The 25,793-nt window shown below is 43.4% G+C and overlaps 2 protein-coding genes across 3 annotated transcripts in view; both read left to right on the forward strand.

The window, feature by feature from the left end:
• Positions 1–1,332: 1,332 nt before the first annotated feature.
• On the forward strand, positions 1,333–17,180 carry LOC311017584 (MYND-type zinc finger-containing chromatin reader ZMYND8-like). 2 transcript variants are annotated; one of them, XM_084016027.1, is made up of 21 exons: positions 1,333–1,581; positions 1,676–1,911; positions 6,750–6,820; positions 7,378–7,565; positions 8,105–8,326; positions 9,083–9,196; positions 9,287–9,379; positions 9,686–9,773; positions 9,857–9,912; positions 10,001–10,078; positions 10,197–10,312; positions 10,889–11,364; positions 12,105–12,233; positions 12,335–12,487; positions 12,686–13,192; positions 13,952–14,458; positions 14,562–14,689; positions 14,782–14,862; positions 14,942–15,020; positions 15,110–15,349; positions 15,928–17,180. In XM_084016027.1, the coding sequence occupies exons 2-21, from the start codon at positions 1,898–1,900 to the stop codon at positions 16,101–16,103; spliced, it is 3,516 nt and encodes a 1,171-aa protein (XP_083872153.1). In that variant the 5' UTR covers positions 1,333–1,581; positions 1,676–1,897; the 3' UTR covers positions 16,104–17,180. The 2 variants fall into 2 exon arrangements, with proteins under 2 accessions (XP_083872153.1, XP_083872152.1); XM_084016026.1 differs by lacking the exons at positions 1,333–1,581; positions 1,676–1,911 and adding an exon at positions 2,578–2,932.
• Positions 17,181–17,608: 428 nt separating this feature from the next.
• LOC311017583 (uncharacterized protein) overlaps positions 17,609–25,793 on the forward strand; it is a 29,503-nt gene continuing 21,318 nt past the window's right edge. Inside the window, exons 1-7 of the mRNA XM_084016025.1 lie at positions 17,609–17,710; positions 18,735–18,814; positions 18,898–18,966; positions 19,064–20,255; positions 20,367–20,619; positions 21,162–21,455; positions 21,629–21,809. Coding sequence (XP_083872151.1) covers positions 18,921–18,966; positions 19,064–20,255; positions 20,367–20,619; positions 21,162–21,455; positions 21,629–21,809 — 1,966 coding nt within the window. The 5' untranslated portion in view covers positions 17,609–17,710; positions 18,735–18,814; positions 18,898–18,920. The remainder of the gene's footprint in view (positions 17,711–18,734; positions 18,815–18,897; positions 18,967–19,063; positions 20,256–20,366; positions 20,620–21,161; positions 21,456–21,628; positions 21,810–25,793) is intronic.

Here is a 25,793-nt window from a genome sequence, read left to right on the forward strand (position 1 = left end):
TTTTTTTGTCTTTGCCGCTAGGGGTCAGTATGATACAGAACCGGGAGAGCAGGTCCTAACCTTCCCACAATCACAACAGTACAATATGACGCCACCTCGGATCATATAATACCATAACACAGGATATAGGCTACCTAGTGTACGCATATATGTACCCATATATAATGTTAGAATGTCGCTGTGTTAATATCGCCCGGCTAGCTCAGTCGGTAGAGCATGAGACTCTTAATCTCAGGGTCGTGGGTTCGAGCCCCACGTTGGGCGGCGAGTATTTTTTCTTTTTCTCCGTCTCGCAAACCGATAAATGACTACATGCTTAAATGCAGTCGATCTCCGCGGTTATAATTTTATTTTAGATCAATCATTATTGTAACTTTAAATTGTGGATGTTTTGATTTTATGATATTGAAGGGTTTTTCCAACACGTTGTAACGTGCCTTTAAAACTGTGGAGGAAAAAGCTGTCAGTGTAATGAAGTCTCTGGTGACCACAAAAAAACGCAAAGCATGTGAAGTGGAAGGAAATCTTACACTTTGATTGCTTGGAGAGTTTGTCATAACGTCGATTTAACTCTATGGCAATTTAAGAAGCAATAGTTAATGTCAAAATATCACAATATATATTACCAAATACCTATTTTAGACTTGACTATTGCTGCAAAAATATGTACACAATGATACATTTGATAAATAATAATCAGCAATGTTGATATAGTGACTACGGCAAATAGAACTACAACAGTCTTAGTAGGTCTAAGTAAAATACACTTATGCAATATAATAATATTCAAAATCTAAGCTACATTCATCTACATTTATATGTAGATGAGGTTATACGTTTAACAGTATCAGTTACAGTCGTACAAATGATCAAAGAGTGGAGTAAACAAGACAAACCTGGGTTATTATGTATGCTTTCATGACATGATGTTTTTCTATTTTTCTCATCGTCGGGAAAAGGACACAAACGGGTGCTTTATTCAGCTGGGTTTTATTATTAATGTGGGCTATCGTCATTGAAAACTAAATTAAATTCTTTATTCAAAGCTCATCCCAGTGTTCAAATTTAAACTTTAGTATTCCTTCTCATGGGGGAGGGAGGAGGAGATGACTAAAAACATATTATTTTATTATATTTTGTACATGATGCCAAACACAGGCTTCATATATTCATATTAACGGTGAACACTCACTACAGTAAGGTTATTAACAGTAATGTCTGACATAGGCAGGGATATCTTCTTCAAAAGGTCTTTTTCCTTTTCACCATAAAATTGTTTTGACTATATATTTTGTAATTTCAACTGCTAAATGTTCTTTCCTTTTTGTTTAGATTCTGAATTGTCAAATTAGGTGAGGAGCTATAGCCTGTCTTTTCTCTGGAAACGGCCAAGAGGAAGGGAGGAGTTTAAACAAAGGCCCTCTCCACATAAAAAAAAAATGGAGTCTTGTGCAGAGAAGCCATGGTGTCCTGCTCCTCACAGTCTACATGCTGCCATTCCTGCGTCTTAACGCCTTCAAATGAGGTGACTGCCACAAGGTTCTACACCTGGGAGCTTCAAAACACTGTCACACTGGGTTTGTACGTCAAAAATACTTACATTTATCGTGTTATTCTGTGGTTTTAGGCCTAGCTCTCTGCTTATTTTTCTTCCCTCTGTGTCTGACACTCACAGTGCTGCCCCTGCCTGCACTGAACAAAGATAATTACTCAGGAAACATTTCGGCCAATCAGATGCGGTCTTGTATGCTGCCTGTGAGGACGGCGACCAGTCAGGAGCCGGCTAACATCACTGGGGCCTGATCGCCTTGCCTGAAGAGCGGAGCCTTCCCCGGCTGAGGGCTGAGAGTGTCCTCCATGTTTTATAAGTGTTAACATAACAGTGTGTCAGGCAGCCATGCATCCACAGAGGTAAGCTCTGTCTTTTTATTATTATTATATATATCTCAGCAACATGGCTTCCTTCTTTGTCGTTTTTGTGGTGAGTGTTGGTTTTCTCACGATCAGTGTGCACACCTCAAAAATCAGTTTAGTGTGCAGGAAGGGGGGGAGGAGGAGCCGGGTGGATTTGAGGCCTCGCCAGGCCTCTCTCTGCTGCTCCACAGCGCTGAGGGTGGGGGGTTGGGTAACGACTCTCACCCTTGCTCTCTTCTCTGTGTCTCAGGGTCACATGGGTGCCCTCCCCCCCCCAGACAACCAGGCTGCCATACAGGAGGCAGAGTGGACCAGGGCAAATCCTTTTCCTTTTTTTTTTTGAGCGTTAGATTTAATAATGGCACCCACATCTCCTTTTTCTGTTGTGGCAGTCTAGTGTTGTAGCCTGACAGGGAGAGACTGGGGGGGGATGGGCAGTGGGGGAGGAAGGGGGGGTGTTATGTACCCTTTTGTAAGTGGATTGCCTCTGTGCTGTTTTCTTGTGTCATGCCAGGCCGGGAATAGACGTGGGGGGGCAACAGATGTGCTTGTTAGGAAGGAAACGGATTGCAGGGTATAATTGAATACTGTTTCAGTCTTTTTATATATATATATATATATATATATATATATATATGTACATGCAAAATAAACCTGTTTGACTTTGGCACACAGGAAAGAGAACACTCCACATAGCTGAGAGGAAGGTGGTACAAACCTCCTCCTCCGTCCAATTTCTCTACTCAAATCTTACAACATAAGAATTTGGGACGCAGGTTACTTTCTGTTTACGGCCCGGGGGCTTCGTCCTCCTCTATAGACGTGTTGTGAAACTGCTTCCTGCACTCTCTGATCCTTCAGACAGACAGACAGTGGCCATTTTGTGTGTGTGTGTGTGTGTTTTCTTTTTTTTAGAGAGAGCTCTTCTTGGGAAGAACTCGCGTCTTCTCCTCACAGATCAGATCACAGGGAAAACAACGCAAGACTAAACATGTTTTAACATGTTTACTTTTTTACGGTAAAAAAGCAGTTTTTCTTTCTAAATCTAAAGAGAAGATGAGGAAACTCTTAACCGTTTGTTGCTATTACATAAATATTTTCTCCGAGCACCGGCTGGACACGGTGTTACATAACGTTTCTCTACATGCGTGGGAGAAACATAGAATATCTCCTTTCTCTGACACACACGACGCGTTTCATCCACACGGACGGAAAATAGAAACATTACAATCAGTATCTCAGAATAATCGACTCTCTATCTGACTCTCTTTCTCTCTCTCTGTCAAATCAAAACCATAAGTTGACTCTGAAACTAACCGATTACTATTTAGTAGTAAGTGTGGTTGATTACCAGTGATATAAATAGAAGATAGTCGTGTTGTTGTGACGACTGGCGTTGGGCCTACTTCTGATTCGGTGGCTAAACAGGGACGGTGAAGGTTTTAACAGCAGAGACAGCATGGCAACCACAAATATATAATCTCCTAAAAGCCCCCTTTTAATGTTTTCCTATTTAAGCCCCCCTCTGGTTTATACTGTCATAATCAAGAAGGACGAGCTAAACTTGAGGAATAAAAGCCGTCTAATGCAGGAGGAGGGGGGGAGGGGGGATCACTGCATTGCAGTAAAAAAAAAAACATGCTTTTTAGGAGGAAGAGGGGAGCTCGCACACTGTGATCCGTGTGGCACGGCACAGCTGACCAATAATGTTCCAGCCTGTCGGCCCTCCAGCCAATTGCAGCTGCGGTTGAGGTTAAAGATTGACAATCGGAGGGAGAGCAGCAAGGAGAGCAAGGGCCTTCTGGAAAATTCCACAGCCATCTTTGATTCACCCTTTTACAGCTTTTTATATAAAAAAAATCCAGGTCAAACCTTTTCTTTCATACGAAAAATTCTGTGCATAATGCAGTGTAGTTCTGTTTTTAACATTGTAAAGGTTAAAGTCAGTGATTGAATGTAAACCGGGACCTCCATACTTGATTTTTCTGGCAAAACATGAGTTATTAGCATGCGTTTCTTTTGTCTGTTTGAATGCGGTCGTCCATTTTTGTAAAAGTCTCTTGTCATTTTCCAAAAACCCTTAGAATCTCTCTGGGGGTTTGTGTGTGCAGCAGGGTGAGTAGGATGTTTTGTAGTCAATGGTTTGAATCCCAAGTGTTCCCCCTGGCAAACAGGTACAATAATGATATACTTGCATTGAATGGCCTGCCGTAAAAAGGGAAAAAAAGGGCCATTTATTAAGATATCGTCCAACTGTGCTTTTATTTTTAAAGTACAGAGAGGAGCCTTCTTTTGCCCAGTGTGGCTTCACAGTGATGGTCTTCTCTTTCTTCAAAAATCAAATTATTCTATGACAGCAGCGTTCAGGGGGAAAGGGAGGCAAGCCAAGATCGAAGACATGAAAAGAGAGATGATTGCTTCTCATTTTGCCTGTTTTTTCTCTCTCCCTCGTCTCCCTCTGAGTTGGTCCTCCTTATGTCGCTGATATCGGACGCGAAGGTTTGTCTTCACGTAGCCGTGTTTTTGTTTTAAATATTGGACTGTAATCTGCTCAGATCTCTCTCTCCCTCCCTCTCTCTCTCTCTCTCTGGGTCCTCCTGCATGGATGTGCCAGTGCCTGAGTCTGAGCCTCGGAGTGGGGGATGGGGGAAGAGATGGTGGTGGTGGTGGAGGGAGGGAGGGGGGAGCAAGCTGTGGCCTCCATTTTCTGTGACGAGAGAACCCTGCTCGTCTCTCTCAGGAGTGGAATCTGAAGGCATTGACTCAGTGTTGTTTCCTTTCTGGCCATCAGGTACTGCTTGCAAGAGGGGAGGGAGGTGGGAGTGGGGGGGGGGGGGGCAATACTGTCAGTGTTTTCTTGAAAACCCCGCGTCTCTCTCTGGAATCTATCCCAGAAATCTGATGAGGATTTATTTGCCTAACTCCTTGTGTGATGGATCATAGCTCCTGATCTGAGAATGTCCTCTGGATCAGGATTTCTTTTTTGGTTACCATCTTCCTGGTCGTTGCAGCCATTAAGTGTGTGTGTATTTGTGTGTGTATAATACAGGGTTGTGGCATTTCCTTTTTCTGCTCAGGAGCTGTGCCCGGTGGTGGCGAATGTTCTCTCTTTTCAGGGGTTGTGGTGCACGTAGCAGAGCGGCTTGGCTAACGTAGTCTTATTTTCATGTGGGCCTCGTTTGTTCACTGAGTCCGGAACAGGAAGGCCCTGGAGGGGTTGGGTGCGTGTGCGCGTGTGTGTGTGTGTGTGTGTGTGTGTGTGTGTGCATGTGTGTGTGGCTGTTGGCAAGCTGTAACAAGATACCCATATGCCATGTTTTTTTTTTTTAAAGAGACTCTGCTCCATGAATGTTTGGCATTTTTCAGACAATGCATGTTATGATTAATTTGTTATCTCGGGTTTGACGTCGATCCGCCGTCTGAGGGAACGAGGATTGTGTTGTGTGTTGATTATTCTGAAGTGTTTGCTTGGCGTCTGGTGGAAGATATATATTTAAATCATTGATTGAAACCTGAATTGTGTAACGAATATCACGGTTGACTTAAATGATTACAGGCTTTAACAGCTGATGTGATCACTTCTACGGTCTTTTTTTGTCATGTGATTCATTAAACCCTGTAGGAAATGAGCTGAGTGTTTATCAGAGGACTGATATATTTGATCGACTTTGTGTGGAATGTCTCTTTAAGGGTGGAGGAGGAGGAGGCAGGAGGAAGGGGGGATGTGAAAAGCATTCCTTTACTTTGAGAGGGGAGAAAGAAAAGCTTATCCCCACAAATGTGGTTGACCTTTGAGTCGTAGCCTGTAAACCCGTCGGCCTAGCTGGAAACCAGAGCTGCAGCCAAAAGCTATGAACTGGTCAAGTGTGTGACCTGTCAGGGGTCCTTGGGAGGGTCTTCTTCTCGAATAAAGGCTACATCCTCGGAACAGGGCCCTCTTTTTCTCTCTGACAAAGGAGGAGCCAAATACTCAAAGACTTTCATTTATCCCCCAGACCCCTTTTTTAAATTCCGATCCTTTTTTAGAGAGCCTTAGATGAGAGCAGGACCCGGTGAATCAGCCTTTCCTGTGCTAGACGTGCACATTGGAGATACTGTATTTATTTATATATATCATATCAACGCTTATGTAACTCTGCAGCTGTGTATGTAGTATGAACTCGAAAGACAGCAGATGAGCTGATGGATAGTGGTTTCAAAATACAAAAAGAACATGACTTGGCCAAGAAAAGCTGCTGGTCTCTTGCAACTGGTCTGGTGATGGGGGGGGGCAAATCCTTTGGTACACCCCCGTTGTTACTGAAGGGGCTTTCAGAAGCAGCATACTGTTAATCCTCATGAGACGCCACACGTCTCTTCAACAAAACAAAAAGCACAGCAAAGATCAGAACCACGTCGGACTGCAATCCGTAGCAGAGATTTGACTCCCTGGATGGAGTTGTAGGGGTAATAAAGTGGGCATACGTGTTGTTGTGGTGGAGAGGTGCGTTGTCATAGCGATCGTTGCCAGTCTCCGAACATACAGAACATATTCACTCTTGTTTTTTGGTCATTTCTTTCCCCCACCGTTGACACACGGGGGGGAAAAGGGATTTGAACTTTGTGATGTGAGAGATGTGATGCAATAAAAAAAAAAAACAATAACAATGGAAACCTGCAGAGTCCCGATAGACGGATCCTCTGGGACCTTCGGCGCCTTAGGTGCTGTTCCACTTGTTTACTGTTTTGCTGATGTGCTTTCAGAACACCCTTTCTGACTTTGTGTGTGTGTTGCCTCTCTTCTCTCTAATTCTTGGTTGCTCATTTTTTTCCTTCCCTCCTCCGGTGCTCTGCAGTCTGGCTGAGGAGGAGATAAAGACGGAGTCTGATGTGGTAGAGGGGATGGAGGCGTCGGTACGATCCAAAGGTAAGTGTTCGAGGCCACAGCGTCGAGATCAACAAGACTGTCGGTTATTTACTACTAAGCAGTAAATGCATCGTGTCGGTCTGCAAAGATGATCCATTCTGTGCCTGTTTTTAGAGTTTGTGTCAAGTATCAACACCAGGGTCTCGTTGGTTTCAGATGGAGCCCTCCAGCTATTTGTTACCATAAAGTGGTAATCTAATATGTATAAGTGGCATCTTCAATAATTGCTTTAACAATCAGTGTGGTTGCTGTCAGTGATTGTTATTAATGTTATCATAATGACGAGATTTATAAGATCTGATCCCGACATATGACCATTAAATATTTCAGTTTTTGCTCTTCTTTCTTTAAGCTGCAGGAATGCGGGATTAAATAAATGTACTGCGGTTTCCAATTGTCTCCATCCTGTTGGATTTATTCTAGGAATAGCTAAATGACTTCCATGGCAACCGCGTTCCAGTCTTCTGAAGCTCGTGTAGTGTGTTTGAGCGCGGTGAACTCAACACGAGCCCAGTCTCCCCGATGGTGTGATGACCTGATTGTCTTTCTGCCTCTAGCCCCTGATCCACCAGGGTCGGTGGAAAGGCCGGTGGAAAGGCCGTTGGAAAGGCCGGTGCCACCGATGAAGAGAAAGGTGTCCAGTCCCACACATTCCTCCAATGGACATTCTCCTTCAGAAACCTCCCCCAGTCCCCTGAAGAAAAAGAAGAAGCCTGGGGCCGTCAACTGTCACAACAAAGACCAGGTAAGTGGTCCACTCTACTCCCATATCGATATCTGGCTCAAAGGCCGTGGTGGACTCGCTGGGACAGAAGGTCTGAAACAGGCGACACCACGAGTCGGCAATAAGGGAACTAAAGAGACTATAAACAAAAGGCTTGGGCTCGGAAATGAGTCGGTTCGTACCTGTAGTGAATCATTACATAAAAATATGAGGGATTTTCCTTTGAATTTGATATTAAAAGATATAAATATGTATATTTGTCCGACGTTTCACAGAGTAGCAATTGTGTACTTACCTGACAACCAGTGTGTTTACTCAGATACTTAATTCTAAAATAAAAAGTAGGAGCAGTTGAAATCCTGAAGCTCCCACCCTAAAACCTGTTGGATTAGCCTCGCTTGACTCGCAGCCAAAATAGTCGCGTGATCAGATAGTTTACATTATTTGTTCTTCGCTCCCACTTTTATTGCTGTTTCTTGTTGCACTGCACCTTTTTTATTTTGGTATGCATGTTTTTTTTTAACTTCCGCCCCATTTGTCTGGTCTTCCCTGCGTTTCAGTCGGAGCTGAGACACGGCCCGTTCTACTACATGAAGCAGCCGGCGCTCACCACGGACCCCGTAGACGTCGTACCGCAGGACGGCAGGAACGACTTCTACTGCTGGCTGTGCCACCGCGAGGGCCAGGTGCTCTGCTGCGAGCTCTGCCCCCGGGTCTACCACGCCAAGTGCCTCAAACTACCAGCCGAGCCCGAGGGCGACTGGTTCTGTCCAGAGTGTGAGGTATCTCGCAAGGACACGTGTGTGTGTGTGTGTGTGTGGTTGTGTGTGGTTGTAGACAAAACGATTGTGGCGAAAAGCGACAATATTGCTTAGTTGACCAACCGGATGTTGCACCATGTGAGCTGCTTCAAATCGAGAGAAGGGAAATCGCCTTAGACTTATATTTATTGATCCCTTTGGGATCCCGCAAGGAAATACGATAAACGATAAACTCTTAGCTAAATATATTTAAAGTAGAGATAAGAATACAAGTAAAAAAATAAGTTAAGTGTAGAGAACTGTAAAGAGGATGGATATAAATAAGTATGTACCCTCTCGGCCCTGCATGACACATGTTGTAACACTCAGGCATGCTAGCCACTCATACTGCAGGTTTTATTAAACATTTATTAAGATTTACTTCACACTTCTTTTTAGGGCACACTCGGCACGATTGCCCCCCACCGGGGGTCCCCAGCTGGTTTGCTTTTATAAATGTTGTGTGTATTAGAATCAATGGGACTCGTTTCTTTTCTTCTTCAATTTAGTTTCCTAGTAAAAGTGTGTGGCAGGTTCAGATTTGGTTTCCACTGCGTTTAAATTCAATTGTAGAAAAAAACGTGAAGAAGGAATCAGAAAAAAACATGAGTGAATGTCAGAATCCAAGGTGTTGGTGAATAAGTCACAATGTCCTTTTTGATGTTTATGTTCATTATGGGTTCATTAATGTCATTGGTTATTAAACTTTATTTTTTATTATTATTATTATTGTTGCAGAAAATAACAGTTGCTGAATGCATTGAAACGCAGAGCAAGGCGATGACGATGCTGACAACGGACCAACTCTCATACTTGCTCAAATTCGCACTCCAAAAGATTAAACAGCCCGGGGTAAGACGCTCAAACATCCACTTAATGCTGCTTTAATAGGTGGCTGTTAACATTTTGTAATTATATCTTTCTCTCTTCATATTTGTGCAGACTGAACCTTTTCATAAGCCCGTGTCTCTGGAACAGCACCCAGATTATGCAGAGTACATTTTCCACCCCATGGACCTGTGTACTTTAGAGAAGGTAACCTTATTTATTTTTCTTTGATTCAAACATAAAAGTGATTTTTTTTAACTAAACAAAAGAAAAATGTTGATCCAGAATGGGGGGAAAAAACTGTGTTTGGATCACAAAAACCTAAAAGCAGCACAAGAACATTGAAAACATGTTGTAAGTGTTGACCCAAGAAACCTCTGAATACACAAGAGAGAATACAGCAAAGTAAAAAAAATACTTTGGACTTTTGTGGCCCTGTTTTTATAATATTTAACTATTTCCATTTGTCATATTGTGTCTTTGATTTTTGTTATTTTTCCACTTTTTTAATAGAATATCAAAAAGAAAATGTACGGCTGCACCGAAGCCTTTCTTGCTGACATGAAATGGATCTTACACAACTGCATCATCTATAACGGAGGTAGGCTACTCTGACATATCAGTGATCTAATCTCTAATCTGCTCACTTTTAAATGGAAAATTAAGATTATCACTTTATTCCAGGGAACCACAAACTAACAGCGACTGCAAAAGTCATCGTCAAGATTTGTGAGCACGAGGTAAAGACGCTTTACTGACCCGATATTAGCAAATATTCTAATATTAAAAGTCTGTTGATGCACATGTTTGTTTATTTTGTCTTTCCAGATGAATGAGATTGAGGTGTGTCCAGAGTGCTACCTGTCTTCATGCCAAAAAAGGGACAACTGGTTTTGTGAGCCATGTGTAGGTCCTTACACAATCTTAAATACTGTTAAATGTATATTTGTAGTTACATTTTTTGGATCTGTGATAGATTTAATTATTTTTGTCCCTTTTTTTTTAATTTTTTTTTTTAATATAGAGTCAACCCCACCCGCTGGTCTGGGCGAAGCTCAAGGGTTTTCCCTTCTGGCCGGCAAAAGCACTTCGGGATAAAGATGGGCAGGTAGACGCACGCTTCTTTGGCCAACACGACAGGTGAGGGGAAGATCTTTAAACATCGTATGTTCAGGGTTGGTACGGGTGCTGGAAATCCTTGAGAACACTTTTAGTGTGGTGTTTTCAAGGTTTGAGAAGTGCTTGAAATGTGTGTTGTATGTGATGACATCTATGATAGAACAGAGAACTGAAAACAGCATTTTCTGACATTTCTTTATGAAAAATGACTTTTGATGATGAACAGATGATGAAAATAGTTGGTGATTATATTTCTGTGGATCTGTTAGTGGAATTAGTTTTCCTTTCATTTGTGGTCCTTCTGTAAAAAGCTGTCTCCAAACATCATGTTGGTTGTTTAGAGGACAATAACATCTCATTTAATGTGATGAACAAGTGACATCATAAGTAGACTGAATACTGACCATTGGATTGATACAAATATGGAGTTTACCACAGCTGGAAGGGGCTGGAAAAGCATGGAAATGCACCTTGAAGTGCTTGAAAAGTGCTTGAATTTGACTTTGGAAAAGGTGTAGGAAGCCTGTATATGATATAAAAATGGTAAATTAGCAGCCTGGTAACTGTAATGTTGATTCATTGTGCTTCTGTGTGCAGGGCCTGGGTCCCGATCAACAACTGCTACCTCATGTCCAAAGAGATCCCCTTCTCCGTGAAGAAAACAAAGAGCATTTTCAACAGTGCCATGCAAGAGATGGAGGTCTACGTAGAAAACATTCGCAAAAAATTCGGGGTCTTCAACTATGCACCGTTCCGTACTCCCTTCACGCCCAACAACCAGCTCCAGATGCTACTCGACCCCTCCAACCCCAGCGCCGGCACCGTGAAAACGGAGAAGCCGGACAAACTTCGCTTCAACTTCGATATCACGGCGTCGCCCAAGATGGTCCTCGGCAAGAGTTCGACGCCCAGCAGCATGAGCCGGAGGGTCTCCATGACGGACATGCCTCGGTCTCCCATGAGCACCAACTCCTCGGTTCACACAGGGTCCGACGGGGAGCAGGACATGGAGAAGGCCGGCAGGAATCCCGCCTACCACTACAGCACCGGAGAGGAGTCCATGGACTGTAGTGGTAAATACACGTTTTTATGATGCCAGTGTAACAAATGATGATGTGAAAGGAGGGTCGAGGGCTGAACCTGCAGAGAATTATACGTTTAGTTTCAAGGCTTTATGGTGCTTCTATAGCAAGTTTCAGCTCATTGTTTAGCTGCCTGGCTGCACCGATGCCATCGATTTATAAAAGGTAGACGAAGGGGTTTGGTGAAAAATAGGACATTTATGTCGCTAGGAATAAATGTGTCGATTTTTATTGTGTAGCGTAGACTTTTTAGGCTAATTTTAGGAACTTTAAGAAACCATTCTAAAATGTTATCCTCAAAATGTGGACTACATTCATTCAACTCGGATAAAATGGCTTCAAAATAATAATAAAAAAATGGGAACAACAACAACCCATGAAACCAGACAAGCTTGTGTCATGTATACACCTTGATGAATAATGTATCAAATAAGACTGAAACTAATAATTTAGCAGACACGAGACACTGTTAATGTTGGAGAACAAGGTCTAGTGAAAAAGGAGGAGACGACCTTTTTAAACACATTGGATGTTTCAGCAATTGGTGGAGAACCAAACCAGAGCTAACAGGAGAGTGATTATTGGACTTTGGGTCAAAACCACGCCCCCAAACGAATGATAATGTTGCTCCATAACTGCTGGACGTGTAAATACCGTTTGCTAACTTGCGTAATCAACTTTTTAAAGGCGATATTTTAATGTTTTAATGTTTTTTCACATTTGTGTTTCAGCATCTCCCGTCTCGGGGAAGATTGGTTCTGCAGGCAACGTTGCCGGCAGCCCGAAGCCCTTTAACCCCGGACTGGTGCCCAAGCAAGAGAGGACCGTGGGCGCCGGCGGCATCCTCAATCTGAACCTGGGTCAGTACCAACAGCACCAACGTACCGTACTGATGATGTCACAAAGGCTAACCATCATCGCGTCGGCTATAATAACGTGAATCTGCCGTACCTTTTATCAGACCGGGTGAAGGCCGAGATGGATCTGAAGGAGCTGAGTGAGACGGTGCAGCAGCAGCAGCAGCAGCAACAGGGAGCGTCGGCTTCCCTCCGGACCCCGAAGAGACCCATCAGGAGCCTGGACAAGACTATCGAGAGCTGCAAGGCACAGCTCGGTACAGTCACCTTGTGCAAAAACATCTTTGTGTGTGTGTGTTGTCCATTTGCAGGAACATCATTTTATAGTTTGGTACAGTAAATTATGAATCCCACGACAGTTTCCTAATTTTGTTTTTGTTGAGCAACGTTTTTATGTTGTGATAAATCGGCTTGACTGCAGCTGACTAATGTGTAACGTTTGTATCTCCGTACAGGGATAGACGAGATCTCTGAAGACGTGTACAAAGGCGTGGATCACAGCGACACCGACGATTCTGAGAAGTCTGACTCGAGCGACAGCGAGTATCTCAGCGACGAGGAGCACAAGCCAAAGACGGCGGCGCAGGACGACCGGGAGAAGGCGGACAGAAAAAAGCCCAGAGTGGAGAGGGACAACAAGGAGGGAGTCACGGGGACGGCGGATAAGTCCACCCCTGAACCTGTCCTCAAAGACAAGCAGGGAGCCAACGCCCCCGATACCCGGGACCTGCAGGACATCAAGCCCAGAACGCCCCAGTCGCTCGCTGAAAAACCCAAATCCTCAGAGGAGGGCCGAGCAGCCGCTGCCGCGTCGACGGCCGAGCAAGACTCGGACTCCGAGCGGGAGCTGGTGATCGACTTGGGAGACGAACATGGAGGCCGCGACTCCAAGAGAGCAAGGAGAGAGCCGGGAGCTCCGGCTGCCAAGACTCTCAAAGAGCCCAATGTGGCCAAGCTGGAAGGTGAGGCCTTTCATATCCAGGATCCATTTTTCTCCTGTGATTCTCATTATGACTCATGTCTCCGTTAGAAGGACGACTGGGAGGAAATAATATTCTTGTCGTGCTAAAACATCAGCCAGTGTCAGTTGTCCATCGTGTCCTCGAGGTGATGTCTATGGCTGGTCCTTATTTATAGTACCCATGTGATCCGAAATTTATTTTCCAGCATTTTTCACGTTTTCATCTTTAACAATCAAATATAAATTTAGCAAAACTCCTACAAGTCTGTATTCTTTCAACCACATTTTTTTAAACCGTTTACTCAAATCCCTTCCATCTCTAAACATTTATGAATAACTATTAATAATTTCACAGTCTGCAGTTGACCTTAAAACGTCCATCCATAACAATTATACTCGCACTAATACTTGCAGCAATGCACTCCTTGATGTTGTTAATGACTAATGTTGCTTTGAGCCGCGAACCTTAAACCTTAAAGAGATGAGGAGTGTGTGTTTAGAGAGAAAACCTCACTTCTTTTTAACTCATGATTGTTCAGATGATCAGATATAGATGCAGCTACTTTTGGAGCAACGAAAAGCTTTGTCCAACCTGTTCAGACATCCAGTCAAACCTCCAAATACCTGTAAGCAGGCAGTGGAAATGTAGTTAACTCACCACTTTTACAGTTAACGGTTCTAAAATAGTCGACTTGAGGGCTGCATTGGGCTTCAAGTCTTCATTTAACCCTTTGTCTTACATTTTTTTTTAACTTTTCAGGTAAGTCGCCATCGTCTTCTGCATCGGCCGCTCCATCGAGGGAATCCACCTCGAACCCTAAAGACACTTTGCAGCCGGCCGTCACGGCGGCGCTCAACCTCGTTTCCACCGCGGCTTCCGGTCAGCCCGGCGCCACCGCGGCCACCGCCGGATCCACCAGCTCGTCCTCTCCCGCCTCCACCTCGGGCTCCGCGGCGTCCCCGGCGACGGCGGCCGTGAAGAAACAGCGCCCCCTACTGCCCAAAGAGACGGCCCAGGCCGTGCAGCGGGCGGTGGTCTGGAATCCCACCAAGTTCCAGACGTCCTCGCAGAAGTGGCACATGCAGAAGGTGCAGAGGCAGCAGCAGCACGGCGAGCAGTCGGCGGCGGCGGCTCCGGCCCAGACGCCGACCCAGACGCCGACCCCGAGTCCAGCCGAGAGTCCGGGGCCGACCCGCAGTCCCCAGCAGTCACAACAGCAGAACTCGTCCTCGAGTACCCGCTATCAGACCAGACAAGCAGCCAAGGGTACATACACACCTGCAGCATCATTCATCTGCACATCAAACCTGACTGTTAAACATAAATGTGTATTAAAATATGTATTATTATGTATTATTGTCCCCTGCAGGGCAAAAAGACGTTCCTCAGAGTACGTCTTCATCGACGACTTCCCAGGTCACGTCTGGCGGCTCTGACTTGCAGATCCCTACAGGCTCGGCGGAGGTGGCTGCAGATATCGCCAAGTACACAAACAAAGTAATTTGGCCAATATGCACTTGAATTACTGCTCTCTTCACTTCGTTTTTGGTTGTTAAAACTGTCGGCTAATATCGCTAATATATCTGCAGATTATGGACACGATAAAAGGGACGATGACTGAAATCTACAATGATCTTTCCAAAAGCACGTCAGGAAACACAATTGCAGAGGTAAATTCTTATTGGATTGCTTATTGAATATTTCATAATAATACTTGGTGAATCAATCTCTGCATCTTTTTTCCCTCAGATTCGACGGTTAAGGATAGAGATCGAGAAGCTGCAGTGGCTTCATCAACAAGAGCTGTCGGAGATGAAGCACAATCTTGGTAAGCTGTCGAGAGTTGACGTACAACTGAATAATTTTCATGAATATTATATCAATACAATAAAAGTTTTGTCCTTTTATTAAATGCAGAGCTGACGATGGCGGAGATGAGGCAGAGTTTGGAGCAGGAGAGAGAACGGTTGGTGGCGGAGGTGAAGAAGCAGACGGAGTTGGAGAAGCAACAGTTGGTGGACGAGACCAAAAAGAAGCAGTGGTGCGCTAACTGCAGGAAGGAGGCCATCTTCTACTGCTGCTGGAATACCAGCTACTGTGATTACCCCTGCCAGCAAGCCCACTGGCCAGAACACATGAAGTCCTGCACACAATCAGGTACAAAACACACACACGTTCATCCAATATGTCAATCAATTTGCTGCTGTGACGCACAAAACTGTCACATAATGGTGATTACAAATTTAAAACATGGCAAATATAATGATCAATTATGTTGATTGAATATACTCAACATATGCTCTAGTATTTTTTATTAAATTAACTATGCTTACTGTATTTATACCTCAGTATCATGCAATTAATGTTATGTACGTTTCTCAACTCAAGCACTCATTCCTTCAAAAGTCTGTATAATTTATCTTGCAAACTATATAAAATAAAGGACAACTTTGCAACAATAAACACAGATGGCCTACCTCATCAAGTGTGACTGTAGAGGCAAATTCTGCAGACAAACAGAAATGAGATACAATGTCTATGTTCTAATGCAATGATTATCTGTCTCTACATGTCGGCCCTGTGATAGACTGGCGACCTGTCCAGGGTGTACCCTGCCTTCGCCCAATGACAGCTGGGATCGGCTCCAGCCCCCCCGCGACCCTGAATACAGGATAAGCGGTAGACGATGGATGGATGGATGTTCTAATGCTGTATTGTTTTGCTTTTGCTTGCAGCCACTTCGCAGCAGGAGCCCGAAGCAGAGTCCAACTCGGAGCCTTCGGCCAAATCGCTGACCCAGTCTCCCGCCACACAGACCCTGCCCCCGGCACCGGGATCCTTATCGGACAAAAGCAACTCTCCCACATACATGGACAAGAGCAAGGACAGCGCTGGCGCCACTGTCACCTAGCCGCGACACTACCGATGCTCTTGCACATTTCGCAAAAAGGCGGCCGTGCGTCTCGTTGTGTCGAACTTGGTGCTTGAAGGCTTGCACATCTGTGACAAATCACATGTGATTTTCTTTTTTCTTTTTTTTTTTTCATTCTCATGTACATCTGCTTGGTGGACATTTTATCCTCTTTTGGTTCATCTCTCATTTTGCAGTTTCCACAAGTCTTTGTTCAGGTGAAACGACCATGTGCAAGTAGTCTGTCTTGAGAAATAAAATGTGAGGTTGTATGTTTTCATATTGTAGTTTTTTTGTTTATAGCTCTGTTACCACTTTGTTTCAAGCCTGAGCAAGATTGTATCAACCCACAGAATATTAACACTTTTCAATGCTGCTCTTAAATACTTCATTGCTGTTTTTTATCGAGTTGATTTAGCTCTATATTAAACGACAAAAACAGCCATCAGCGATTTGATAATTAATTTATCATGGTGCCATCAGAGGTATTTTTGATTTATGCAAGTTTCACATTGTTGTAAACCATGTCCACTTCATGTCAACTGAGATTTTGAGTCATGCAAGTTTAAACGTTTGTGTTTTAAACTGTCAGCCAGGGGCATTTTTGGCTCATACCAACTTTGTATTGTAGTTCCACATTGTATAGTCCTACATAAAACAAAAAAATATCTGTGATTTATTAAAAAAGAAAAAGAAAAAAGAAAAAAGAACTTAACAATTTAAACTGTACAAAGTTTTTTGTAAGAAAATACCTGAACAATATTTATAGTGTTATGTTTTTATAGTATGTTTAAAGAAATCACATTTCTATGTGTCTAAAAAAAAAACATTATTTGAAAAATAAATTACTTCTTATGAATGTCAGCTCTGAGCGAAGCCTCTGTTTAACTGGTTCCTGAAAGCTGATGTAAAACCGGATTAGACTAGTCTATGAGAATTGGGTAGGCATGAATAGAAACTGCATTTTGGCTGGACAATTATTTCCTGTGAGCATGTGTCTGTTTTGAGCTTGTGTTCGTGTTTACATATTGTACATACAATAAATGGACTCGTGAAGAAAAAATAAAAATGCTCTGAACAAATCAACGCAATGCACATTTTATTCATGATTTAGATCTTTTTCTTTTTTTTAACCTTTTATTATAACAGTGGCAATTATCAAACTGCATGGTAAACATACAACATATACAGTACATGGAACATACATACAAAAATAACAAATGCCATGGGATCAAATTATTTTGTAAAAATGTTATATAGGGTACAGAGATTCAGGGTTTAATAGTTTTTTTTTTGTTTTTTAATTTAAAATGTATTTGATTTATTGTTTGAATTCATTTTCGAAAATTATTATTATTATTATTTTTTAAAAGTACAAAATAAACGGGTCACTTGCTGAACAGGAAACCACGGTGCTTTCCGGCCGTGTGTAGTATCGCGAGATTATGAAACAGCGAGGCAAAAGCATAGGGAATGGAATTCTGTTTCGTAATATCGCGAGACTACGAAACAGCAAGGCAAGGCAGAGGAAATGGAAGGCTGGTGCTAGCTAGCTGGCTAGGTGCGCGAATGCATTAATAACTGGAAACTAATCATATATATCCAAGGTATGATTTATTTTTTTTGCTCACTGTGTTCACACACAATCGTGGAATATTTAACCATGGCGTCCTTAGTGCTGGAGATAATACGTTTAGCGGCGTGTTGCGAAGCAGGTAGCGTAGCAGCTAGCGGCTAACGTTAGCTACATAAGATGCAAAGAGAACAATGTCGGGCCGTCGCCTGAAAACAGGCTCATTAACACCGTCTTTACGGAATAGCTTCACTCTCGGGTGTTTGCAGAAGCGGGACGTTTTGTTTCTGCGCCGTCACAGTCGATTGATACCCGGTAGTGACGTAAAGAAACTGTTTTTCCCGTTAATGTAAATTACACATTGAATATACAGAGATACTGTGGCCTGAAACCAACATTATCACGCCTGTTGACAAGGCTTTGCATAAATCTCAACATCTGCACCAGACATGGAGAAGAGAGGTCAAACATGTCCCATTAGGATTAGGCCAACTAGAGAATGTAAACACTGGGTAGGTTTGTGTCAATAGCATGTTTGAAAACAAGCAAGAAATATTAAATTGGATCACCCATCATGTCATTAAAATGCATACATTTGCCAGGACGTGTTAAACCCATTATATATTATATATATTATATATTAATGGACCCACAGGTGCAGAAACCTTTGTTTGCATTTGTTTGTTCTGTACAGGTGTAATTAAGCTTTTTAGATCAAATCCCCGGTCATATTGTGCACCCATTTAACAAAATATGTCCAAAAAATCACAAAAATACATAAAAACCTGATATATTTTTCGTCCTGTAAATCAAAAATATGACTTACATTAGCTAGTACAAATCAATTTCAACCAATAGTAGCATGCGATCAGTCTATCTGCAATCTTGAACCAATCTTTCGTAATGTAAATGGATGTCCACATCAGCCCTCAACACAGCAGTAGTCACATTTGTAAGCAATGTAAACTGTTAATGTATGTGTTTTATTTTATGACTCATAATCTAATGTGGATGATTTGTTGTATCCCCCCCCCCCCCCCCCCCCCTAATTTACCCAGCTGCAAAGGGAGACGAGTGGAATGACTGTTTTCATGCTGAAAACGAGGCTTTAGTGGCCGTCTGATCACTGTTTGAAGAGGTACCTTGTTTTCTGCATTTAGCTCAATAGTTAATATAATAATATTTCTTGTATACTCACAAATGATATCTCTGTTTTGACAGTGTTGTTACCTGTGGATGTCAGTATGGACACAATGGAAAGTAACAGCATCACAGTTGATGATAATTCAGGTAAAACAGATTCTTTAGTTTGAGCAGTCTGGCGCTAGAGATGAACATGAAAGAGATTTGTTTTTGTGAACTATGTTTGCTCCCGTCTCTCTATCAGAGCAACAGCAGGGGCAGTCAGAGGGGGCAGAGTCGACTGCAAGGCCGACCATGTCTGAGGTTAAGAAGTCCTGGGGCTTCAGGCGGACGACCATCGCCAAAAGGGAGTTCCTGGATGTAGTCGGAGACCTCAACCACAGTCCTCCGATTTTACGCAGAGGCAGAGGTCGTCGCCCCAACCAGACATGCCAGCCCTCTCCAGAAACCTCAGCTACCCAGAGAGATAGTCTTGCAACTAGAAGGGTTCTAGATGAGCTCGAGTGGTCTGCCCCGTCGTCACCGGCGTCAGACGAGAGCAAGCCACCCTCTGAAGCTGGTGCAGGAGGAAGCCTTGACCCCAGCTTGTGGCAAGACTTTGGGTCTGCTTTCCACACTGCATTCTCGCTGCTCGGCGGGAATGAGGGCTTGTCAATGGAGATGTCGGATGCACTGGCGGTCCCCGACATTTTGGAAACGAATAATAGCATCGATGCCCCTCCTCCAGAGGTTATCGATGACACTGACGTGCCTGATAATATTGAATCTGAATCTGCTGATGACATGGAGATCTCGCAACCTGTTTCTCTTGACAACGTGGAAGCAGGGGAAATCGATGATGTGGTGTTAATTTCTAGTCAAGAAGAGGACAGCGATGACATGACTCTCATACAGATTAAGGAGCAGCTGATATCAAAAGGCAAGCAGGCAGACACAAAGGCTAAAGGAGGGAGAGGTGGAAGAGGAAAGGCCAGAGGAAGGGGGAGAGGCAGAGGAAGAGGTAGAGGAAGGGGCAGAGGAAGGGGTCGAGGGAGGGGCAAGGCGGTGCTGATTCAGTCAAGCATTGTAGATGATGAGGACAGCGTTGATGAGGTGGTGCTTGTTAATCCACCGGAACATCAGCAGTTGCAAGAGGAGGAAAAAGAAAATTATACAAATGGCCCCGATGAAATAGAGATATCGTCTACTAACTCTGACATCTCTCTGAGTCCTACTCAGCAGTCAAGCTCAGACTGCATAGTCATAGACAACGATTTAGACCAGATTACTGATGTGACTCCTGGCCAGTATGATGATGCACTGGAAGAGGAGGAGGTGGTGCAGGAGGAGGAGAAGAAAGACGAAAAGAATGTATGCGAGGGTTCAGCCACATCAGACATGGAGGGCTCAGACTCCAGTACTCTGTACTGCATCTGTCGACAAAGACAAGATAAAAGGTACGTGCTCATTGTTGGTTACAAGATCTCTTGTGCTTTGGAGGTTTTGCATACCTCAACCATCTGTCCATTTCACTTCCTCATCGCAGCTTGTTTGTTCACCGCTTCTAGGTTCATGATCTGCTGTGACAGTTGCCAGGAGTGGTTCCATGGCAACTGTGTGGGTGTCAGTGAGATGCAAGGCCGTAAGATGGAGAGGAAAGGGGAGGAGTACATCTGCCCCCCTTGCACTACGAAGAAACAGATCCAAGTCGAGCCGGAGCTTCACCTTCAACCAGAGCATGAGTCGAGTGTTCCTGAATGCTTGACAACAAGTCCTCCTGGTGGAGATCAGCAAGGGACTGGGGAGCAGCAAGACCTCAAGGTATTTAATTTGGGATATCACCAGATTACTGTTGAATTTTTTGTCACAACAAAGTATAAATAGTAAATTGTTTCAACTTGTTTGCAGCTTCAGGTCATTTTCAGAATCAGAATCAGAATTCCTTTATTGTCCCTCAACGGGGAAATTTGTTTGCCACAGCAGCCAAAAGACAGTATGTTACAAGAAACACAATAGTAATAATAACAATAGCAAAAATTAACAATATCAATTAAAAAATGTAAAAGATTAGAAATAGAGTAGACTTGTTATGTACAAACATGATATTGTACAAAAATTACCAGCAGTGAATTTTGTTTTTATTTACAATTTACAATAAAGTATAGAGTGCAGAATGAGGTCTATTGGGAGCATAAACATGATATTGTACAAAAATTACCAGCAGTGAATTTTGTTTTTATATACAATTCACAATACATTTTTAGATTAAACATTTCTCTAATTCCTGTGTGACAGAAAATATCACAATATAAATAAATATAAAAAGTTTGGTGTTGCGGTCTAAAATGAGATTCTGGTTTCAGGAGACTGTATTTGTGGTGGAGGAGGAGGAGGAGGAGGAGGAGGAGGTGGCGGAGGTGGTGGAGGCTGCTGTGACGAGGCCTGAGCCTGAAACTGAGATGGAGACGGACAGCTCGCTTCCTCTCTGCATTGGACCTGGGTGCTCCAGACAAGCCCTCCAGGACTCCGTCTACTGCGGCACCGACTGCATCCTGCAGCACGCTGCCGTCACTATGAAGACTCTTTCTGGTCCTAAGGTGCCCAAGTCCAGAGGACGGCCACCAAAAAAGCCTGCCACTGCCAAGCCCACCCCAAAGGTAAGCAATGTCAACATGGAGACTGAGACATTTAGATATTTAAAGTGTGATATTTTTGTGTATATTTTGTACATTTTGTGTCTGATTTGAATGGGGTAACCACTGTGTGAAACTATTTTCCCACCTATGAGTTATTTTCTGACCCGTGTTTAAATATTTTTTTTTTATCACAGGGTCAGAGGTCGGCTAGGATGTCTAAGAGATTAGCAATAAAAGCTGAGGAGGAAGGTGAAGAGGAGGAGGCGAAGGAAGACGGTGGAGGGCAGGAGGAGGCTGCGTCTCCCTTAGCCTGCGACCCCAGTCTCACTGAAGCTCAGGCCACTTCCATACCATCATCTAAGTGTTACACAGCGTGTATGTACCATTCGCTACTCATACACATTCAGATCACACAGCAGTTAACACACCAAGCACAACGATGTCTTTGGGCATTACAGATTTTTTCCTTCCTCTTTGAATCGTGGCACCATGTAACACAATCACACACAAGCATGCACACACTTAGACGCACACATGCTCTCAGATGGGATGACTGATAAATAGCAGGGGTCAGCAGTGGGTAAGTATGTTCACTTTTATAGTTTCTTTGTTTATTCTGGATACCCAAAAAGTGCTGAAACGGTCTTGACTAGTCGGAATGTCGGTATTCAACTAAACATAAACTCACTTAAACCAGTCTGCTAACTGGCAACTGCAACACAGAGCAACCGTGTGGACGGAAGTGCTCGGTAGGCAGGGTGCTTGAACGCGTCTTTGGTATCAGTGTATTGAAACACTGCTCACGATCTCATTTAGTCGGACTTTGCGAAGGTATCTTATAAATGTGTGCTGCAGAAAATGACAGTCCATCACTGAACGATGAACACGAGTTGGAAGAAGCTTGAGTTGGTAAAAAGGAAAGCAACAACAGTTATTTTGGAAAAAGCGGCTGGCCTTTGACTGTATGAAGAATACAATCAAGGTTCAGGGTGCGTTTCTCATCACTTAAAGCATACAAGTTCACACCACACAACTTGCCGTCTTGTGATTTGGAGTCTAGAAGTCGTTTTTTTGCGGCTTTCACTCTGGATGACTGTCCGGGCGACAGGTGGTCACACACAACAAGATCTTCGACCAGGAGGAAGGGAGGAATTCCCGAATACGTCTGGTCTGAAAACATAGCACGTAGCACACAGCTCCCTAGCTCCCCAGCAGGTCCAAACACCGAATCTGGCGAGGTTGCAGATTCCACCTCCCTTTCCAAGCTTCTCAGAACTACGGTGGCCAAAGAAACACGGAAAGGCTCTCACAAGAGCTAAGATGGTTTGCCCATTCTGGGCTACTGTAGAAACATGGGGGTGCAGCATGGAGGACTCTGTGAAGAGAACCCAGTCCCTGTTTAGATATAGACTGCTTGTTCAAAGACACACATATTCTTAGGAACAGGTTATTATTATACACATAATACAGTTATGGATATTCCATTAAATATCTACCAATACATCCCCCTAAACCCTACACTCTTTTCTTAAAAAAAAAAACAACTTAAAATGTACTATGTGGTTTAGGGATTAGTGGAAGTGTCCACTGTGTACCACTCAAGTCAGCTGTAGTGCATAAACGTCATTGTAACATGCAGTCCTACTCATCAATCTATGGCCAAAACGATTCTACAGGATCTCAAGTATGGAATGATTTGGTCAGGACTAGTCAGACAAGTTCTTGAACCTCAAAACCCAATAAAGTTCTTTGTAGACTTAGTTAGTAGACATTTCTAATAACACCTGCAGTGTTGGCGTGCCTTGCTCACAGCCCCATCCCAACCTAAAACCTTTCGCCATCCTTCAATACCCCTGAACACGCTGGGTTTGTAAGGCTTTTTTATCCAACATCTCATTTTTTTGCATTTGCATACAACATTAAGTAAAATGGACTAACTGCTGCACTTATATCTGTGAAATGCACTTCCTTATAACATTTTCCAACTATCCCATGTCGCCCTGCTACGCTCAAACAACCATCCATGTATCAGGGCAAACGTTTATATCCTCATCAACACACTCTCCTGGACCAGTCGCTGCGTTGCGTGTACACACACACACACACACACACACATACACATACACACACACACACACACACACACACACACACACATACATACACATACATACACCCACCAGAATTAACCTGGATAGGATTCTGATGAATAGGGAACTGGTATGGAGGAGGTGGTCTTGCTGCTGCAGGAAGCGGAGCGCAGGATTCATCGGTTTCAGACCTGAACTGGAGTTCACTCTGAAAAAGAATGGAAGATTTGTGGTGACATTTCATGAAGATGATGATTTTCAAGTGTCAACAGGCCACCGTCTGAAAGATTACGGCATTCCTCCGAGCCTCTGAGACGAGACGTCGCCCTCCTGCAAACGGAAGAAAGCTTACAGTTCACCAGACATGCAAACTGTTGAAATGAAGGACCGGCTCCTTAGTAACTGAGTGTGGGTATCGTGGTTAAATGAGCCCACTTGGGTCACAATCAATCACATAGTTCTCTTAATAGGTGGACAATAGAGCACAAATACAACCGTGGTCCTGATCTCCTGAACCCCCCTTACACCTACACGTTTACATCCACATTTCTCTACATATTCACACAGACAGCAGCAATCATTTCTGCAATCAGCAAGATATCGATTTTTGAGAGCTGAGCCGGGGTCGTCGTCTTTGTATTTGCTACGAATTTGGAGAACAGCCATTTAACCTTCCATTCACAAGTACACGTTACAAACAAATATACAATGTACATACAGCAGATGGTAGTAGTAGTCGTCTTCAGAATCAGCTTTACTGGCCAAAGTTATATACACGTTCAAGGAACTATTATTTTCATACACGCATAATAGTTCACCAAACCAAAATCGGCAATATGTCAGCAGGATGCAACACGCTTTTTTTTGCATTACTAATTTTGAAGGTGTTATTAAAAGCCACATTTCTTAATCTCTCATTTTACTTTGGAAATTTAGTGGGTTAGGTGCCAAACCTTTTGCAAATATTGTGAAAGGCTGTTAAAAGTACCTTAAAATCAGTGCACATAAATCTATGATCAATCGTACTAAATTTCTCAAATATCGAGGAAAAAGCTTGCAGGCCAAAATCGAAATCTGCTTGTGCTCAAAGCGTCAAAAAAATGTAGTATATTTGCAATGTGATTGAAACTTTGGATGATCCAAACATGGTGCTGTAAATATAAATATATATGTATTGGAACTTCCTTCTAAGGAGACGTTATAGATGGCTAGACACCAGGCAAAGTGAGAAAATATCAATTTGTTTTATGCAATTTGGGTAAACTGATCCTTTGAACTTTGAGCCTTCCTGAAACACCCAGTTTCTTTAGCCTGGCGTTTCCACGGCCCGTTGGACTTCAAAATATCAGCATGCTAAGAACTTATGTAAGCCTTTATCGACACTGAATGTAAAAATAAATCACAAAATAAGATAAATAACAACAATAACAGGAAATCGCCTACATCCCCTCAAACGAAAACATTCATTCACAGTACTTGCCTGGCGCTCCATGCTGTCGGTCACCTGTTGCTTCCACCTTTGCTTGCTCTGAATACGTTGCCACATCTGCAGCGGCGTCCGAGCCGCTCGTCCTCTGCTGGCGGAGGTCGAGTCTCCAGCTGTGGTGTTCGCTGGGCGTCTCACAGGTTCACGGAGGGGTTGAGGTCGGCAAGATGCAGGCTGAGACCGGCGTCTGCTCGCCAGCCTTCCTCGGGACAGGCGTGTCCTGATGGGAGCGGTGGTGTTGCCACGTGATCAATTTGCTGCACGGTTTCATCTCTGCATCACATGACATCACGGATCTCCCTGGAGACTTTGGCCTTTTTAGCAGAGTTGCCTGTTCTTTTAAACTATGGCTTTTTTTGATGATGACAGGAGTGCATATTGCTTCTGCTGGACCTTAAAGTGAGTCTTGCCTCACTGTGTTGCTGGTCGGAGATTTTAAAAACTCACCTTTTCAGTGCTTATGCACCAACATCTGGGTATCTGGAGGGCCTACCAGCCCACAAACTGTGGACCAAGAAAACAACTCAGAAAACATGCCATGCCACGTTGGCTTTTCCTTTCTATGTCAAATGCAGGCTCATTAGAATCTCATCCGTGACTTGAGAACTCCCTTTGCAGAGAGGCATCATAGTTTTTCTCGCAAGCAAATCATAGAAGACTTGGGCTTTTCTGGGAGGGAGTCGCTAACACGGAGCATTTCAGATAGATGTTGTCAGGTTTATTCAGAAAGTGTGACACAATAAAAGTAGTCATTAAAAGTGAATTAAAAAAAATAGATTTTGG

The sequence above is a fragment of the Eutrigla gurnardus genome, assembly GCF_963514095.1.
Source record: "Eutrigla gurnardus genome assembly, chromosome: 8".
NCBI classification, from domain to species: domain Eukaryota; kingdom Metazoa; phylum Chordata; class Actinopteri; order Perciformes; family Triglidae; genus Eutrigla; species Eutrigla gurnardus.

Bases quoted from the DNA above. Each gene is read 5' to 3' on its own strand.
- LOC311017584 (XM_084016026.1), top strand. The intron at 9,380-9,685 runs GTAACCTTATTT...CTTTTTTAATAG, and splicing joins ACCTGTGTACTTTAGAGAAG to AATATCAAAAAGAAAATGTA. The intron at 14,459-14,561 runs GTACATACACAC...TGTCCCCTGCAG, and splicing joins GACCAGACAAGCAGCCAAGG to GGCAAAAAGACGTTCCTCAG.